Genomic DNA, 20,636 nt, shown 5'->3' with positions numbered 1-20,636 from the left:
AATAAATCCTACCCTCATGAAGGTTACGGTATGTTTAATTTTAGTCTAAACTGTTATAGAGGGGTAATGATTCAAATGAGGTTATTTTGGTGGCTGCGTGTATAGCAATCCATAAATAAAACAGTGCACCATCTACACAATGATGCCAATAAAATGAACAAAGAATACAATTTTAAAACAAAAATACACGTTAAGTTCTTTTTATTACGGATTTTCTTCTGTACAAGAGTTCTCTGTTCCACGTGTTAGCCAGTCAGCAGCTCTGTACAACAGGAGGTCAAACATTACTGATGATGAAATGTGTTAATTTAATTGGTGGCTTTTGGTAGAAGATGAGGCATGGATTGACTGAACATGCGCACAAACCCCTTCAAACTTGTTACAACAGGATGGCTGACTGTCCACCGAGACAGATAAGTAGGACCATCTAAAACACAATTCAATTAGTTGTCACATAAAAAAAATCTTTGAAAAGTCTTTCAAAGAGAAAAAAAATAAAAAAAATAAACACAATCATCCATAAAAGACCCATTAAAAGGCCCATCTGGAGATAGTTTATTTACAGTCTCGTTTAAAACAAAGCCCATGGCTCTGTGCTGATATCAAACAGTTCTGCGGACCTTAATGAAGTCAACGCCATAAACTCCACCTGCTTAGTATACACCAGATAGATAGATAGCCGACAGAGAGGCTGGAAACCTTTGTCCCAGTGCTACCTCTGGGACAACAGAAGGTGTTAAAGTACAGTCAAAACACATACTTTTTCCTGGTGCCCGTAAAAACAACTTCACTCTTTGTTACACATTCACCTGTTCATAAATCTATTAGGAACTTTATAAATTAAGATTGGAGAATATCTTAAGATAACAGATACTGCGAGGAAAACCTATTTGACATATCATCTAGGCAGGTGAAATCAGTCATAATTTCTGACATGTACTGTGTCCCAGTGTTGCAATGGTATGATTTTCCCTTTCCCTAACTTTTTATCATTTAAATCTAAATTTTCATTTTGTTAACATTTATCCAACAATGAACATATTTTTGTAATTTGCTGCTACTCAATTCATCATTTATTGTTATCATAATTAACTGTTGCTATAAAATGTGTTGGCTGCAAAACTGAGGGAAAAAATGCTGACGTAAAAACTTCCCAGATTGAAAATAATCTGACAAAACATTTTACTTTAGCTATTTCAAGCTGCCAGTTAATTGTGTTTTTAGTTTCTCATGAAGATTTTAGGCTGAGGGCACACTTAACATGGGATTGTTTGTAGTTGACCTCAGACCAACGTCATATTCACCTTTTTAAAAGTGCAAATCAGCTAAAGTCCGAGTTTTGCTGACAGACACTGTAACGCAAACAAAGTTAGGATAGAAAAATCTATTGTCAGAACAGCTTTGTCAAATCCATTCAAAAATGATTTGACTTTGTCGCGGATTCAAACCAGCTATCTCTTTTGATGCTTCCTGAACCGAACATAGTTGAGCTTCCATATATTTCAAGGCAATCTATTCATTCTCCAAAAACTTTTAAGGCCATTTCCATCTCCATTCAAGTTTCAAGGACCATCAGCACTGCTTGACTGGTCCAGACGTGATCTCCATATAAGAAACTAAACTATTGTGTGGCCCCGTGTGGTGAACAGTGTAACTAAAAATAATATTCATGAATAAGTCAGTATAGTAATGAAAAAAAACAAGTACGGCAAGTAGTGTGAGGAGTTACCTAATCTTGTATGAGGATTTTCTTACATGTTAGTGTGTCATGATACATGGTTAGTACAAAAGGATGTGATAGCTAATTTTTATGTACAACACTCAGCCTCAAGTCATTTATATAAATCTTTTTGAAGCCAGCTATATGGCTCACGAAGATACCTTGAAAATGCTGACTTTTCACATTAGCTTATGTTTGAGGAGTGTAAACCAGGCATTACCCAAAATTATGAAAACAAACATTGGACCAAAAAACATGGAATATGCCTCTGAAAAACAAACAATAGTACTTGGTAAGTACTGTATATAAATGTCTTCCTGACAGCAATCACTTTTGAACTTTTAAACTTAAGCCAGTAAATCCTCATTTGCACCACTAGGGGGAATCAACAGTCAAAGGTACAGAGGTCAGTGCCAAGAAGGCAGCAGCTGCATGAGAACACAGGGGAAATGTGGGTCCCTCAGATACCTTATAAAACACAAAACAAAAAGATGGTCCAGAATTAGGTGTACATGAGTGACACACAGGTGGGTGCTTCAAATGACAAGATCAGGATTTATCATCCTTTTCATCCCTAAATGATGTCTTGTGTTGGTAAGTAATTTCTCAAAGCAACTAACACAACTTTACAAAGACAGCGTGTGAGGTCTCGGTCCAGTCGGAGCTAGCTTAATAGTGTCATATTTTATGTCTTTCTGTGTCACTCAAGAGTCGACCACATACTGCTTAGGTTGGTAAACAGAGCTTGCTGTGTGCAGTTTAGTGACATTTATGGAACCTATTTCTCTGCAAAGTGCATATTTAAATGAACTGTAGTAAACGTGTATGCATGTATGTTTGTGCATGTACATAACAGTGAAACAATCTGGGCTATTGTCCTCCTGGTTCTGGTAAAAGACAGCGTTTAGACTATTTTAATCTGAGCTCCGCCAAAACAAGCAGCAACCATTATGTTTGACGGTTTGACCCAAAGTGGAAGTTGTTTAAGATTTAGCTCCTACTCCAAAACACAGGCATTAAATAGAACTGGAAAACCTCCCAATTCTGTTTTTTTTTTATAGAACCCAAGCACCTTGTTTGCAAAAAAAAACAAAACGTATTAAAATGAATGTCACTTATGGAGTGGCATGTTTAGAGCTGGTTGGATTGATTGAAATCTCATTTTATCACATTCAGCTATTGAGTTTTTCATGTTCTTCTTCACTGTACTTGAAGTCTTGCTGGTGGCAGCCCTCCTCTGACATGAACTAGTTTGACATAGAAGATGGTCCCAGTGTGGACTGTAGTGGAAAGTCTGCAGCAGTGCATTGTGGTCTCCCGTTTGTTTTCTTCTTGATGACTTCAGGGTATGGTGTCTTCTGTAATCTTTTTCATTCCCATCGCACACTTGTTTCATAATTGTTTCCTTTTGTTTACAGCAGAAACAAAGTGTGCAAGAACACAGAGCAGAACACAGTGTCTTGTTTACATGGGCCTCATTGGTGAAAATGTGACACGCTGTAACATGAAATGCACCAGATTTATGTTCTCTCAGCACGACAATCCCTGTTTTTGGAATCGGCCCCAGGGTGTTGTTTTGTTGCTGCGATGATTCACAAATCCGAAAGAGGACGATATCAACACAACACATTAAAAACTGAGGGGAGAATACATGAGCAGAGCAAAGGTGTGCACATTCAGGGTTTTGTCTTTTGCTTTGGATGGTGTCCTGTTCCAATTGCTTCCCTAATTGTTATCAGATCAAGCCAGAGGCCTGCAAATTTAAAAATGGCTTACTGGTTCTTTTCCAGAAAGGTTTTTTGCATTTTTTTCCAGGTAAATTAGACCCAAGTAATTAAAGAATATGATGGCTGTTTACTGTTTGCTGCTTTGAACTGGGCATGTAGTGCACCCCAAATCTCAGAGACACTGCTACCTTTTCCTCCTATTGTTCTTCTGTTTAGCCACATTCACGTTTCGTTCCCGAAGGGTCATGTGGCTACTGCCTGGTTGACATTTCACCTAATCCAGCTCAAGTTCAACTTGTGAGACCTTCATTTTGAGTCTGAGGTTTGAAACACCTTGTAACTCAGTTCTAGTCCTCTTAGAGGGTAGCTCTAGTCCTTGCAGTCTGACCGCCTTCTGGTCCAGCTGTGATTGCTTTTTTAGGACTTCTGCTCGGGTGTGGCAGAAGGCGTGGCCACACTCTCTGGCTTCACAATCTGGTAGGTGATCAAGTATTCTGGGTAAGCCTGTGGACAAAAGACAAAGTATAAGGCTTATTTTATGTACTAGTTATAATAAGTGCTCATACAAATATATATCAACCGATCAGAAAATAAATGAACAATGATAAGGGATTTATCCTTCAAGTAATGTGGTTTAATTGTGAGGTTTTGCTACGTTTCACTGTTTATTCTTTTTGTAAATTGAATAACGTTGGAATTATGATGGTAAGCTATTTTAAGATGTCCTTGGTTCTGTGAAATTGTGAGAGGCATTAACAAATTAATCCCACGTTTACAGGAAAAATGATAAATCAATTTATTGCCACAACTCAACGTAAGTATGTAAGAAAAGTGTTTTACAATGTGTGGTCATAAAAGGTTTGTATGTGTACTAACCTGCTCCCCTCTGTAGATGACGTACTCGGCATATGCCAGTCCATTGACACTGGGTCGTCCTATAACAGAGTGGTGTCCAGGAGGAGCGTGGGCCATTTTCATTGCACTGAACTGAAGGAAGGACTTACCCAGCGTCACTCTGCAGAACAGCATCATCCTGAAACACACAGAAGGAAGCTGTCAACAGTAAGGCCACGTCAATGGACATATACAGTCAGATGTCCCACACAAATAATGTGTTTGTCATAAACGTGTTCTCAGTATTATATTCTTTCCAACGGTTATAATACAGTTAGTTGTTTTTACGATTAATGTAAAATAAATCGATATGCTTTGTCTTTTACACACACAGGAAATGATACAAGCCAATAGATTTCAATAACACTCTGGCTTTGGAAAATCACTTGCCAAGTAAGACAAAAAAAGGCAAATGTTCTTGCAAATAATTAATATTTGTTTGTAGTTTTCTAAGCGGTTCCTGAAGCTGTCATATGAACATTTGCAATATGCTTTTTTGACCAGCTCTTTTGTGCAATGCATTGTGGGACAAGAGTCCATCAGAAGCACATTTAAAAATCAAGTGGATTAGTTATACATTCAGTCTGGAAATCCAGACCCACATCTAGAACGATAGAGAGTCTGGCCAGGATCAATAGACCTTCCCAACTCAAGGGGCAGGCACCTACACGTGCATTTCAAATGCCACTGCACGCAATTGGATAGCACTACGACCAATCAGAGCAATGAACAAGGTGACGTATTAAGCCCCGTTCGTTTAGCAAACAGCGGGCTAACTATTAAATTAAACGTTCGCCGTGGTCGGTCGGCACAACAGGAAATTCTTCTTTCTTGCTAATGAAAGATTTGAGTGCCGTCTTCCAAATCGTTAAGTGTCGAGGCTAAACCGTTTCAAACTCAAACAACGTATCCGCATCAATCTTTGTTGTTTACTAGCACAACGCATGCACAGCACTGTCGTCATCCGGTTACGTCCGCCCCAGAGCACCATACATAGGGCTCTGGCCCGCCCATATCAGAACGATTTAATTGGTAAGTCAGAATTTTCCAACATAGTTAATGAGCTTCAATGGATCGGACAGGTCTGGATTTCCAGGCTAATACATAGTGACACCTTTGAGTAAACTGGTTTCTCTTTAGCAGTGTAAACGACTGATATGTATAAACTTGCTTTAAATTACTAGTAGTGCTTTGTATGGAATTGAGACAGATGCTCTTTCATTTTGCAGAAAGAAGTGAGTTGTTGATAGAAAGAGATGAGGGGTTACATGCCAACGTGCCAAACCTCACCTGTGGCACACGTAGCAGGAGCGGTCTTTGTGGGCGGGACATCCTGTTCCTCCACCAATCCCATACACATACTGGTTGCTTTTGGAGGAGTTCTCAGCAAAATAGATTCCAGCACCAAACATGCCGCCGATATAGGCATGTCGCTCGTCAAAGCCCTTATGGATGATGGCGTTTATGAAAGGAGAACCTGGCAGCAGAAAGAGGACACATTCAAATGAAGTCCATCATAATGCAAAACACATGCTAAGACTCTGACTGTGTTCCTATTTAAGCCTCAAAACATGTAGTAGCGTATGCTTCCTAGAGCCCCAACCAGAAAAGTTCCAAAATGCAAGTAGCTAAGAATAATTGAAAGTTATCTTCAAAACAGGTTTCCGATGGTAAGTCTGCATTCACCATCTTCTAAAATTATTTTAACTCGCCTTTTTTAAACAGCCCAAACTGCTCTCTTTTCCAGACAGGGAATAACAAATTAATGAAGCATGCATACATGGTTGACAGATACTGTTTTTGGTACTCTGGGAAAGCCATGATCTAAGAGACTTTAAACTTTGATTGTTGGTTCCAGAAGACTTCAGAACAGAACTCTGCTGTAGTCTTTAGGGCCGTGCTCTGACTAAACTTCTGGTTGAAACAGGACTTGGAATATTAATGACATTTGTTAAAGCTTACAGTCATGCTGAAAGGATAAGAACACTGCAGTAGAAAGCAGAGTTTTTCTCAGTGCACACTGATTGTAGAACTGGCTTTGTTTGACTTCGCTCAAATAAAAAGGGAAGTGAATTAAGCTATGGGGAAAACCTAATGGCAATGAAGAGAAATATTTGACTAAATTGAACATAAGTCATTTTACAATGCCAGGTTTACAAGCAAAAAATAGTCACAAGTTAAATATGTGAAAGCTAGCAAACAAAACATTTCTCAATTTATATTCATCCTGCAACAGTCAACCACATCATGCTATTGAAGTCTTTGCGTGTCCTTGGGGTTATGTGTTGGTTCTCCTACCACATTTCCAACACAACCAAGCTGTTTTTATGGCTATGATGTAATTAAAGTAACAGTCCTCGTAGGACAGTGACTATAGACGGCTGAGGTAAAACTCGACCTTGGGTTCTGTTCCAATACAAATCCTCATTCAAAATCAGCCATTTGTTTGTCAATATCGTTAATAACAAATTACAGCTTTATAACATAACTATTATAGGTGATTATCCAATAAAGCAATAAACCAGCCTTTCCCTTAGATTATAAAGCCCAAATCCATAGTAGATTGTACGTAACCGCTTAATAGACAGGTGCAAATCCAAGCAACTGAGATTAGTTCAGACATGTCTGTACTAACAGCAGGATGAGCAAAACTATATTACTTTAGAAGAAAGCCGTGGCCAATTGTATGGATACAAAATAGACCAAACCAAGTGGCATAAACTGGTACAGTGAAAAGGGAGTTTCAACTATTGATAACAAGTGCTGTAGATGATGATGATTTGTTTTAGAGTTTTGAAAGTAATCAGAGGCTAGTCCGGATGTGACATGATGACTTTGGGTTATCTCGGGTTGCTTCACAATATTTCAACAAAAGTTCGACAGCTTTTGAAAATGTGACTAATTAATTCACCCTACTGAACTATACGATGTGTCAATTTACCATGAAAGAGCATTCGCTCATTGTGATGGTTGTGATTCTCGTCTGCAATTTCCTTCTGTCTGTGTGCGTATCTCTCCCGTAGCTTCTTATTCACCACCTTCTGAATCTGCAGTGGGATTGAAATTGATAAAAGTCTGTCACTGTGTATGAAAAAGTCAATCAGGACAACACATTTAAAGTAGACTAACTTTGTACATTCATTAAATTGATTCATATCCCTTACTAATCATAAAGAGATACAGTGTGTGTGTGTGTGTGTGTGTGTGTGTGTAAATACACACCTTAATGATGTTGTACCGACTGAAGACTCCCCCAGCGTTGCCTCCATCACGGTGTTCTCTGATGGTGCTTTGTAGCTGAGGAGGAAGTAAACATTGATTAACAAAGAAAACTTAAAGCCACTACTATCTTTAAAACAGCCTCATGTTTCCTCTGATAATCATAAATGACCTTTAACAGCAAACGAGACCATCAGTGCAAAGAAAAACTTTTTTATATAGTTTTTATTACTGCATTTGGTCTGGTCGCACACCCAGTCCGATTTTCGGTTTGCGCATGCAGGCTCTATGGTCACATAATATTGGTCGCAAATTTCAGTGTAGCGCAGCAACGCGATTTGAGAAGCCTATCCCTCCAGGTGAGGGAAGGGGAGCGGGAGCCTTGTTTGAGACAATTATTTGTCGTGGAAATGACTTATGATGGGGCTGAACCATCAAGGAAAAAAATGAAAATATAATAAGCTAAAAGGGAGAGAGCGATAGACGGGCGGGAGGAGGGCGTTGCCAAGCAACGTGTACACAATTACACAGGAGTGAACTAGACTGCAGTCCGAAAAAATACGGAAGCCGAAAATGATGGGACGGCTCTCTAGACCATAAACATAGATATAAATACGTATTTATATTTATGGACCATAAAGAGCACCATTTTTTAGCAGAGAGTGTCGAGCAGTCAACAAGGGTTGATGCATGTGAGTACTCGCTGAACGAAACAAACAAACACATTAAAACAATGGCTAACTGTTGTTAGCTGTTTGTGCTACCCGCCTCACTTCCGGGCTTCATTGATTCGCTAACCCTCCACAAATCAAATTGCTCCAACTGAAAGACTGCCCGACGACATCTACGACGACCGATTTCACGGCACACACCAAACAGATTCGTGTCCCCGCCCCCTCCAGACTCTCCGACGGCGATTATCGGGCCGGTGTGTCCGGGCCTTTAGACAGGCTGATGTTATATGTTATATTGATAGATATTTAGTGTCTCAGCTATTACTAACTTGTGGACAAAGACTCACTAAAGCTAGTGCAGAATACAAAAGCCATGCTGTTAATCCTGCCTTCATGAATGTCATACTTTTCAGTTTCTGTTGCTTTCAAGGTGTGTTGTCAACACTGATTGATATAAATGGGGTGGAATAAAACAAACATCACAACCTTCATAAAGTCGGAGATATTGCAAGATTGTTGTTTTGGGCTGCTTTAGTTTTAGTTTGATGTTCCTAATAAACTGGCTAATGAGTGTGTAGGTTACATAGCCATATAGTCATCGAAGTAGAACTTATTCAATCATTGTAGAAACCTAAACAATGCCTTTGGGAAATTAAGAAAAGGTGTTGCAGCAGCAGCAGTAAAAAAAAAAAAAACTGAGCTCCCTAAACAGAAAGTCATCTAGTGCAGAAGCTGCATTTGCAAGATAGTGGAGCTGCCTGGGGAAGGTTTGCCATCACGTGGATAAAGTGATTATCGTCTTTCAAAATATTATTTAATCCTAATGACTGTAAAAAACTAGTATGCAGCGACACATATCAAACAGTCTAGAGCAGTGGTGTCAAAGATACGGCCCGCGGGCCGGAGCACAAATGTTTGAGCATTTCAAAAAAATAAGTAAGTCTCTAGCCCATTCCTGTGAGGAGTTATGATTTTTTAAAGAAATAACCACAATGCTCACTCCAGCCGCTAGGGGGCAGCCAAAAAAAAAAAAAGCACATTTTAGCAACGTGGGAAATGGTAAATGGCAATCTTGCTTCACCGCTATTAATGTTTCCTCCAGTGCTTTATGGCAAAGTAAAAATAAAATAAAAAATAAAATAATTGATTTTTATTTTTAGTGCTGAACAACTAATGTACTAGCAAGGGCGTCGTGTCTGCGGCTCTTTTGTATTCAAATTAACAGTTGTTTATTTCATTAGTGCGTATTGGCATCTTTGAGCCGCACCTCCTATTCCCATGGCCAGCACCAACCTTTACTAAGACATTTCCGGGGGGGTACAGAGATCCCTTGTGATCCATGATAATGTAGGTTACAAATGTAGGCTGAGTGATAAAGCATATTACTGAAAAACAAAGCTAAAGATTTGGAGTTGACATATGTACGTTATTTTGCAATTATTTTACTGGTCCGTCCCACTTGAGATCAGAGAGGCTGTATGTGGCCCTCGAACCAAAATGAGTTTGACACCCCTGGTCTAGAGAGACCTTGTCAGTCATTTTGAGTTAAAATTACAGTTTAACCCTCTGAGGTCCGGGGCTACTTTTGATTCATCCTTACTAAACTATATTAAGAAATGTTTATCATGCCAATGTTCGGTATCTTTTTGTTCAGCACACCCTCACCTATATGACCTGATAGTTATTTTTACCTATGAACATCTCACAGCCGTCATCAATTTTAAACCACAGACGGATATCTGCAATCTCTTTGAATTACTTGTTTCCTTTACAACATAAATATAGTCAGTGAAGCAGTTCCACTGATATGAGTGTGTTGTACAGAGAGTTGAAGTATTGTGTTGAGACGGCCGTGTATCAGGTGGAATTACTAATGATCAACAAACATGCACAAATTAAAAATGACCCCCCCATTGAGAAATTATCATCGACCAAACTTCTATATAGAATCAGGACACATATGTATGTATTGCTTCTGTATGTGTGAGAAGGGGTATTTGTTTACCTCCTCCTCCACAGACTGGAACTCCTTGTCATCCGTTGCCAGGTCGATCAGCACGGTGCCCTGGCTGGAGCAGTGGAATGTCAGGTATGGGTTTGCACCTGCAAACACACAATTGAAGGTGAATTAGGGCCGGAAGAATTAAACAGTTAATGACAACGCTGAGCTTTTAGGGATCTGGCTTAAAGGTGTGTGCCTTGATGTCTTTGTTTAAGGCCTAAAGGGCTACTTGTACTATACTAACATTAAATGCATACATAACCCAGGAATTTAATCATCATTTTCAGTATGTGTATAAACTGAAAAAGGTTTGAAATGTAACTTAACATTATCAAGAAAACTTAGTATGGAAGAAAACCAGTCACAATAATATCTTCTAACATCTATCATGTTGACTACTTTTTAAGATTTAATATTAATTTCTAATTGATCGGATATAAGGCGTTGCTTAACTTCCATTTCCCAGCTTTATAGCTCACCACGTAGATCTAAACACAAACACGTTGCGTGTTATGTAAGGTGATTTCCCTGTTGTGTACTTTATGTGTGTGTGCTTCCTGACCTTGCTGGCCTCCCAGCAGCCTCTCGATGCCCTTGATGAGTTTGTGTCGGTGCCCGTAAGCGTTGATGCCGATCTCTTTCAGCTCCTCGTGACCCATGTCTGCCAACACATCCAGCGAAATCTGCCCGCAAACAACAGAGAAGTCATGATGTCAGTCATGATGTCAGTCATGCACATTGTTTTGTCTGCTCCCAAGATAATATAAATTGCAGGGGAAATAACTTTTAGAATAAATAAATAAATAAATCCTTTCTACTGTATTAAGCTGCAAAACTCTAAAGAAACAAAACAAAGGCAATCTAGTTCAACAACTAGGTCATGTTACAATGGATCATCAAAATTGTCAACAACAATCAGTATTGACTTCAGCTATCTAAAGCCTATCGCAGAGACGATAGGTCTGAAGAATATTCGTGAGAGAAGTGGCATGGGGAAAAGGTCAGTGAATGATTGGCAGTAATCTAAACACTGATATGCAAATTGGTTGAGGGTGACGTCTTCCAGTTAGTTTGGAGAGAGCAGAGATGAGATTGATGCCAGAGGCAGAGCTAACTCAGCTTTTCACAACAGTCACCTTTACCCACTCCCCTCAGAAGCCTATATGATCTCTCTCACAGAATCAAAGCTTTTGTCATATTAACCCAATTTGATGTAATCACCTAAAATTAGTAAAAGTGACTCATGAGCCCCGTTGACATTTTTTAAATTCATCACAGATATCTTCCACCTAGAAGATCCAACAGATAATAACACCATCTATTTTCTTATAATCTTGCAAAATGTTTCCTTTTTGACTGTAAGAAAAGGATTTTTTTTTTTTGCATAACCTTGATGTTATTAAAGGTTTCCGTTCCACTAATTTTCTTGTACAACAACAAATGAGTCAGCGGTGAGGCTTCAAAGAGGGAACAGAGGGAGGATCTACACAGCAGACAAATGAGTCTAATCATTACAGATAGATACAATATCTTGTTTTCTCTGTATTTTGACATAATGAGTGGAAGTAAGGTTTGATATTAATAATGTAGAATCCCTTGAACCAATGTATTTTTCCCTTCCCTATTCGAAGAAAGGAAAAGTGGTTTTCCATTAACACCCAGCTGACTCTCACCTCCATCTGACTCTTCAAATGAATATTAATGACAGCTTGTTTCCCTAAAGGGGGACTAAAAATAACACACACACAAACACACTCCCGATCTGCTACCTGTCAGTACTGTGTGATAAAAAAATATATATATTCACTTATTGTGATTTAAAGAATCACTGACGACATGCCTAGAAAGATGATTTGACCGTTGGATATTTACATTAGAAAATATAAACTAAAAAATATTTTACTTTCACAATTTGAAGCTCTTTCCTTGTCTTTCCCTCTCTCTCCAACCCCTTGTATCTTTGGGCTTTAACACATTTTTAAAAATATAATAAACAGCATAATAATAAGCGTAAAAGTGCACCTGTTCCCGCTGGAAGGTGTCTCGTAGATGCTCCAGCCCCAGACTCTTCAAGAACTGGTTGATGGTCATGTCGAGCAGAGCTGCAGGGACACAATGATGTCAGCATTGTGTCAGCTGTTACGTATTTTTACATCAAAAAGCATCCATGCAGTAAACACTATAAGCCCCCATGTTTAGGGTATAACGTGTGTGTTGGTACCCACTTTCTCCTTCCTTCCTGTCAGAACCAGATGCTCCGTCTGCTGGCCCTGTGGCGCCGCCCACAGTGAGGTCACATAGGGGTGTGGTCAGGTTGTCTATGCTGCTGGCTGCAGACAGGCAGGACGGGGACGGAGAGGGAGAGATGACCACGCCCCCTACCGCACCTGTACTCACCACACTGGCACTCACCTGAGAAAAAATACATTAAGTCACACTCAAACCCAATTTAGCCTTGTTTCTTCCTGCCGCAAACATCAAAGAATTATGTTTCGGCTGAAAGCCTTCAGTCAATAATTGTATGTAAGTGTGTGGGCACTCACCACAGTGGCCTGGGGTTTAAGACAACTTGGCAGGGCATCTGGCGGCATGGCGTCAATCAACAATGCTCTGATGTCATCAGCCTGCAACAGACAAAACAGATTATTGCTTATGTATGATTTGCTTGATATCTGTCTTGCTTTGTAAACAGACACAATTATGTGTTTTACAGCAATATCTATCTTAAGTTTGCCAACACTAGCCACCATAAGCCACTGGTCGGACCTGGTCTTTTTTTTTGCATTCTATTTGGTCTTGTATTCTGTTATCTTTGGAATAATTGACCTGTTGCTCTATCAGACTATAGTTCCTCCACTCGAACAAGAAACCCTATTAGGATGCTCGTTAAGAAGCCTCATTATTATGTTGCAAGGAGTTGGAAGTTATCTGTTCTCCCATCTTAATTTCTGCAAAACTTCTCTCGGTGGTCCCCTGTCTCAATAGTTAACCATAACCAGCCAAACGTCCGTTGAAGCTAACAATAATGACAAATAGTGACCCACAACATGTACAGTATGAGGCTCCCAATGTGCAGAAATTATGACGAATACTGAAATGTCTGTACCGTTGCCAAGTCCAGCGGCGTCTGTACTTCCTGGTTCTTCATGGTGGGATCGGCTCCATGGGCCAACAGCAGAGCGCAGAGCTGAGTCCGCCCCTTCTGGGCTGCTTCATGCAGGGGCGTGAAGGCCCACTTGTCTGTGGCATTGACGCAAGTGCTGTACTTGATCAGCAGCGCAGCTATGTCCACATGCTAGAAAGAGGAGAAATGTAAAAAAGGAAGGCAGAGACGAGAGAATTTAATTAGAGGGGAGACATGACGGCGATAAAATAAATTAGCAAGAGCTAATGTGTGAAGTCTGGTGTAAGAGTGCTGTACAAATCGTGATCAGAGAAAATGTATTATGTGGCAATTTCTGGAACAGAAATTGAGTGAATTATTCCATCATGGTTCTTGTTTTCCCTTCTTTCCGCACTATTTTCCCTAATCGTCTGTCTCCAGCTCTCGTCTTGCGTTAAATGCAACTTAGTTTGTTCCCGAGCACTGTTGGGGGATGCCAAAGTGTGTCTCCAAAATGCAGGGCTCATCAAGTTTTCATCCAAACATGTGTTTCACACAGTAGCAGAATACTATCAAGCCTTAAGACTCCACATGAATGAAAACAGCAAACACACACTTGTTCAGAGAACTTTAGTGTCATAATTAAAGTAATAATAAATGCAATGGGTTGGAAACAAGTAATGTTCTTACTGTCCCAAAACACAATGTCAAATATCACAAATTCTGGTTCTGTCGTATAAATACCACATTGTAAAAACTGCCCACTACCACCATCATCAAGTATTAGCTTAGTTGGCTAATTGCCTCAACAGTTAGTGGAAGAGTTCACAACTTTATTGGATCCTAAAATAGATATAAAAAGATATCATGTGGCATCTCTGAACAGAACTAGTGAACTGGACTCAGGTCAGCTTGTGTTTGTGTCTTACCCCGTAGGAAGCAGCATTGTGTAAAGGTATCAGCCCTCCTTTGTCCTGTGCGTTCACATCAGCTCCATGTTCTAACAGATACTCTGCTACCTCCAGGTTGTTGTAGCCGGCTAGAGAGGATCAGCGAGAAATAGAGGGGACACAACACAATATGGTCAGGTAACAAGAAAGGAGGAACTACAGAAGTGTCAGCCTACATCAGCTGCAGTTTGACACCGTGTAATCATATTTTCCTTTTACAAGTAAGTACAGTATATCAAGGCAGAGGGTGCGTGCGTGTGTGTGTGTGTGTAAGTACTCAGCTCTATGAAAAAATTCAGACATTATAAGTGGCTTTTCAGCAGTTTCTTTACATCAAAAGCCTCTAATCAAGACACACTTCGTCATCAAAAGAAAACTAATCAGGTCATGACATTCTCTATAAAATCAAGAGTCTAAAAATGCAAAGAAGACAAAGGCAAGTCAGTTTCCAAGCAAGAAGAAAGAGCTCTGCGGCGGTTTGAGAGGCATTCACTTTAACCCTGATGGCCCTGACCCAAGTCCCAAATCATGACCACGTTTAATACAGGAACAGGAAGGCACTTTTTTGGAGATTTGAATGCTTAACCTTAACCTCAAGCGATAAGTGAGAAGAAACTTTTTCATGAGCAAAACAAGTCGTATTAGCGAAGCTTGTATGCTGCTATCAGAAAATTACTTTATGGTGCGTGGAGGCAATCTTCCCAATTATTCACGTCGGAGCGAGTGCTTATCGTTTTATGTAAATGTTGATAAGGACCTTATAAGGAGAGCATGAAGATTAAATCAAAACCACTTCATATTGACCCCTGTCGCTGCTGTAAGCCATTTTAATTTCTGCCTCTGAGGAGCTGCATCTCTTTTTATCTCTGAAGCGGATGTTATCATGTTTACAGATCCTGAATAACTACATGAGGATTAGTGTGTGTGTGTGTGTGTGTGTGTAAGTGCACACCTCTGAGGACCTGCATTTTCCTCTTCTATCAGGGTTTTAAAACTCCAAGAAGTTTCTCTGAGATCTGAGGTCGGTACCGTTCACTAAAGCTGTGACAATATGGGCTGATATTATTTGAATTGAAAACAGCATATGTTCTGTCCGACACCTCATAACATCCATGATCGCATTGCTGACAGCGGGTGGAAACAAAGCATGAGTCAGGATGATTGAACATGGGCAACCTGGGGGGGAAAATGCATAATCCCTAAAACTTTTCCTTTAAAGAAAATGATTTAATGTGGCGATAAGAGCTGGATGGCACAACACTTTTTACAACTCAATAAATCTAGAGCACAGATCCTTCTATCTGGCACGCCGTCATTCAGTGCTACCGTCTGGTCCATGCTGACTCATCGTTCAGACAGACAGGACAGCGCGGGCGGATTCTGGATTGATATCTGACTTCTGTGATTCCCTTTATTCAGGTCCCAGACAGAAATGATCCATTAAGATGCTGCACAGCTCTTTAAACTGACTTGGAGAGGGGGAACACATCATCCTGGTCTTTGACCCTCCCCTCAATGGCTCCTCCTTGGGCATTTTAAAGCAGATCTTTTTAGAGGATGATAACCTCTAAAGGCACAGCACTCTCTGACTCCTAGTTAAATATTCCAGACATGTTGAACCCCTTGTGAGCCACAACACAGGAATGGGTCTTGTGGTTGCTCCCAGGACGAGCTATATTATCAGGGCCCTCTTCAGTTCTTCTATGTAATTGATTAATAGTTTATTCTTCTCCTGCCTCGCTACTTTGTTTGTACTTTTTGTTTTGTTGTTTTTAGCCACTGTGTTTACACAAAAGGTCTATATTAATACAGTTTATTCACCATTATTATTAGCTAGCTACATGTAAAACTTTGTTTTGTGAACAAACAAGTATATAAAATGTAAAAGATTAAAAAAGATCCAATTGGCTTATTCTGTTCATGGATGCCATGCCCATTGTATAACCACAATGGCAATGGTATATTGTGGAGCTCAACACCAGTTGAGTATGTGTGGTTTCAGCCATCTAAGTGCATGCTAAATCCAACTGCTATCAAAAAACAATGTTCTCAAACATCATTGATAAATTGAAATGTTGCCCCAGCCTGCATCTCTTTGAACAAGATGTTCTTGTCTGTTGCCTTGTTTTTGGCACAGCACAAAGCCTGAATCCCAGGGTGTCGGCTGTTTCTGAGATGCTCCTGCAGCCAGTGTTGATAGGCACCGGCTACTTATGAGTGAACACTGTCACTTCAATTGTTCACTTATATTCAGCCAAATAGCAACTAAAGTCAACTGGCCCTGGAGGGTCAGACCTCGCAGTGGACCCGGGTTCGAATCCGACCCGTGATAAGTTCTCTACATGTCTTCCCCTCTTTGCCCCATTTCAACTCTGTCCCTCCAAAATCTGTCTAATAAACTGAAATATGCCAAAAGATAATCCCTTACAAAATAAAAAAATGTGTGCGAATAGAGATTTGACCTAATCAGGGAGCTATTCAAAATGGCCCGTTGAATGTATGTTTGTTTTGGTGTTTTCCCACCATGTGCGTGTTACCTGCGAGGTGCAGCGGTGTGGAGTTGCGTCCCTGCGTGTCCCTACAGTTAATGTTGTCTGGGCTGCAGAGCTTCTGCACCCGGGCCAGGCAGCCTTTCTTGGCAGCGTCCAGCAGAGCGGCGTCTCCTCTCAGCAGGTCCTGGATGTCTGTGTCCCCGTCCTTCACCAGGTCCAGAGGTGTGTTCCCATCTCGGTTCTTCTTGGTGGGATCCGCCCCGTGCTGGTGAGAGAGAGAGAGAGATGAGGCAGATCATTTTTTTTTTACTTTTCAAATGCTACTTAAGATGAAGTTTAATGGACTTTCTGACAGCTTTTTTAAAAAGGTACTTTTAATAAAGAACAATTATTATACACATTGTATACTCACAGGCCTACCGTAACAATAGCTTTTTTTTTTTCAATATATTTTTTGGGCATTTTTATGCTTTATTGATAGTGTAGAGACAGAGGTGTAATGGGGCAGAGAGGGGAGTGACATGCAGAGAACGACCGCAGGCGGGAATCGAACCCGGGTCTGCTGCTGGGCCCGGCCCGGGGGGACGCCCTACCAACTGAGCTAAGGGTGCCCCAACAATAGCTTTTTGAAGTATGTGTATACTCAAACAGTGCTTATTTGTCACATAACGACCCCTCTCCAAAAATGTAAAAGGGCAATCAAAACATGTAAGCCCTTTGTAAAGGAATACTGTGCAGTGATGCACAAATTCAATGCTTTCTTTTTTAATGGTTTTAAGACCCGGTGGGTACCCTGGAGTGGGAATAAAGAACAGGCCGGATGTGTTCAAAGAAATACAGTATTTATCGGCCATGTGTCCATGCACACTGAAGTCTATAAATGGAGAATGTGTTTGCAAACAAGCTGCATAGTTTAACTCATCTGAACACAGACTAAATTAAACAGCATTTTTAAATGGCAGAATGTTGGTGGGAAAAAATCATCTATCATTGACTTTTAATTTGAAAAAATGTCGCGACTCCAAAATCCTGTATCATTCAAAGTCCCAGTGGAAGCGTTTCACTCAGATAAGGAAGAGTGGATGAAAGTAATTCACCAGAGAGAAAGAAGAGGGGGAGAGATGAAGGGAGGTAGAGAGGTGAGGACAGGACTTCCAGTGAAGTGGAAAACACCACATTCCGAAGGTGGAGGGGGACATTTTCATCACTCAACTGTCTCCTGGGTTTATTATGCTTTAACTTGTCATCTGGCTGGACGTTTTGAAATCGGCTCATTAAAATTGGATGTTGTTAGGCCACTCTCTTGGGTATCCACCGCTGTCCGTTATACATCATATACAAAGTTTTAACCTATCCACGTTAACGATTTTTCTGCTCTACTTCTGGATTTCTATTATCTCTTTGCTGCTGACTTCATCACATTCTCACTATAATGTATTCTCTTTTCAGGAAACTAGACCAATTAAAGCAATAATAGGGGACATTTACATATACATATATTCTTTGTCAGGCGAGTTCACACGTTTCATGCCAAGTGCTAACAAGAAGAATACTTATATAATTGGAGGGGAAATTTAATCATTATGTTCTCGAACTCCTTTCTCAATGCAGGAAAGGATAACGTGCGTTTTGTATCTCTCACAAGATCGCGACAGAATATCACCAGTGCAGTTTTATTCTGAGCACAAATCCAACACACACGCACACACACACACACACACACACACACACACACACAAAAGAAGTAATAGAAAGTTGACAACAAACAGAAGACACAAAGAAAGCCTACCGTTGAACTCTAAAATAGTTTATTCAAAAAGAGGGAACAGTAACATCCTGAGGCCATGGCAGATTACCACCACAGTGCAGGAACACTCTGTTACTCATCTGCATGTGTTTGTGTGTGTGTGTGTGCTAAAGGGGAAACCAGGGCGCTGCCATGTGTACACAAGTGTCAAGAAGAACACAAGCTTAAAAATCCAACCAAAATTTGCCACGTGTGAGGGTTTTTGCGACGGCAAACAAAATGCCAAACCCCTTCCCACCACCTTGAACAAATCAATCATTCGTCTGCGTTTCCTAACCTCTGCCTGCAGACCTCAGATCAGTGGAAGGAAAGTGCGGCCCTTAGGGAACCGCTGTATCTCTGAACTCCAGGTCTGTTGAGAGAGCAAGCTGACTGGGATTTATCTGCACGGCCAAGGCAGGCTCACACACACACACAGAACACTGACTTTGAGGAAAACGTTTCATCTGCTGCTGCATGTGTAACGATAAAACTCGCAACAAGGGGAAAAGGGGCCCCTAACAGCCGCCTGCATATGCTGAAAGGAACAACAACAAAAACTACAAAGAACAACTGCTTTACTGAGGTGACACCAGACCAGGATGAACAATCACTGGTAATAAACACCCACTGAGCCAAAGCCAGCCCTTATGCTGGGTGAACGGAAACTATGCCTGCTATGAGGGCAGATGGTGGATCCTGGACATGAGCTGAGCAACTGAGCAGAAGCACTTGGACTTTGTGGAAACCCGTTAACACCTCACTGTTCCAGGTCAAAGCTCCCCGCTAGCCTGGAGTAAGCAGACACAGATGGGTGTCTTAGGAAAGTGTTGGGCCATCACCAGCAGTCTTCAAAACAGCAGTCGAAAATCTCTCTCCAATATACCAAGCTGAAGACGTGCTTGTAAAAACAAACTCGGCAATAAATCTGATTCTGATTTAAGTTAAGTGCCTGAACAACTTCTGCCCTGTGACACTCACCCTAATAATCACCAAATGTTTCAAGAACAAAATAAATAAATTTGGTCCCGATATGGATCAACATCAGCTTGCCTGTTGAGCATTCGGATCAGTGGGTAACAGTGGTGCCTTTCACACAATCCATATAATGGAAGGTTAGATAAGAAATATCCCCTCATATTTTAACAACATTATTCTAACCAAGGTAGCCTCCACAAACTCCATAACTCAGCGTTCCACTAAACCTATGCAGACATAGAGCATAACATCTGAATTTGCAGTAGATTGCCCTATCAAGGATTCATCTGATTTCTTCTTAATGATTAATGGCTTTGCTAATCACAATTAGTCAGTCAATGGAAAAACACAAAGATGTTTAATCACAACAGTCAAGTTTCCATCTAAATGTAGCGGAAACACATTCCCGAATATCTGGAAAACCGACAAAAGAAATGAATGTGCGTTTCCATCCAGTAAGTGAATAATAGGAGCTAGTTCACAGAGATGAGGAATATATGTGTTGCTAATTCTCCAGTACATTAAACCTGAACAAGAAGAGGGGCGCAATGTGCTGACGTAATTAAAAAGACATTTGTCAGTTTCCTTGATAAATGACAGCGATTAATCAACTAGGTTCCTTTCGAGTGTTCGGAAATATGTCCACATTTGTAAGGAATCACCCGAACACAAGCCACAAGCACATATTCTGTTCCCCAGTCCTCTGTGTGGCCGCACAGTCAAGAGTAAGGAGCTGCTGCTGCCCACTTGACCATAAAGTCTCATCACAGTAACTCCACTGCACCACCACACACTATGTCCACACACACACAGACACACACTCACCAAATCATCATACTTTGTCACCACCAGCCCGTGTGCAGTGCAGTTAGCTTCAAAATGATTAGTGATTGCTGCTGTGAAGTGTTGCGTGTGGCACTTTCTCTTTTACTAGTTTGTCAGCCTGATCTTGACAATCTCACAATAAGTTCCCTAGCTGCACTAGCACACTGCTGATTTGTATTAGTTGAATAGGCGGTTCACTGACCACGAGCAATAACTTTAACCTTTCTGGCTGTCCTTGCAATAATGCCATTTTGTAGAATTTTTTT

At 40.6% G+C, this 20,636-nt stretch overlaps 1 protein-coding gene across 1 annotated transcript in view; it reads right to left on the bottom strand.

Moving 5' to 3' along the window:
- Positions 1-213: 213 nt before the first annotated feature.
- Positions 214-20,636, bottom strand: part of LOC307265218 (poly [ADP-ribose] polymerase tankyrase-1-like) — a 78,075-nt gene continuing 57,652 nt past the window's right edge. The window contains exons 17-29 of the mRNA XM_080046850.1: positions 16,827-17,046; positions 14,269-14,378; positions 13,343-13,531; positions 12,780-12,860; positions 12,462-12,648; positions 12,259-12,338; positions 10,799-10,919; positions 10,240-10,337; positions 7,564-7,638; positions 7,283-7,388; positions 5,632-5,818; positions 4,324-4,480; positions 214-3,951 (exon numbers count right to left, since the gene is read on the bottom strand). Of these exons, the coding sequence (XP_079902976.1) occupies positions 3,865-3,951; positions 4,324-4,480; positions 5,632-5,818; positions 7,283-7,388; positions 7,564-7,638; positions 10,240-10,337; positions 10,799-10,919; positions 12,259-12,338; positions 12,462-12,648; positions 12,780-12,860; positions 13,343-13,531; positions 14,269-14,378; positions 16,827-17,046 (1,698 nt within the window). The 3' untranslated portion in view covers positions 214-3,864. The remainder of the gene's footprint in view (positions 3,952-4,323; positions 4,481-5,631; positions 5,819-7,282; positions 7,389-7,563; positions 7,639-10,239; positions 10,338-10,798; positions 10,920-12,258; positions 12,339-12,461; positions 12,649-12,779; positions 12,861-13,342; positions 13,532-14,268; positions 14,379-16,826; positions 17,047-20,636) is intronic.

Source organism: Ammodytes marinus (assembly GCF_949987685.1).
Source record: "Ammodytes marinus genome assembly, chromosome: 18".
Taxonomy (NCBI): Eukaryota; Metazoa; Chordata; class Actinopteri; order Uranoscopiformes; family Ammodytidae; genus Ammodytes; species Ammodytes marinus.
Note: the sequence above shows the minus strand (reverse complement) of the source record. Positions and strands in the feature narration are given on the sequence as shown.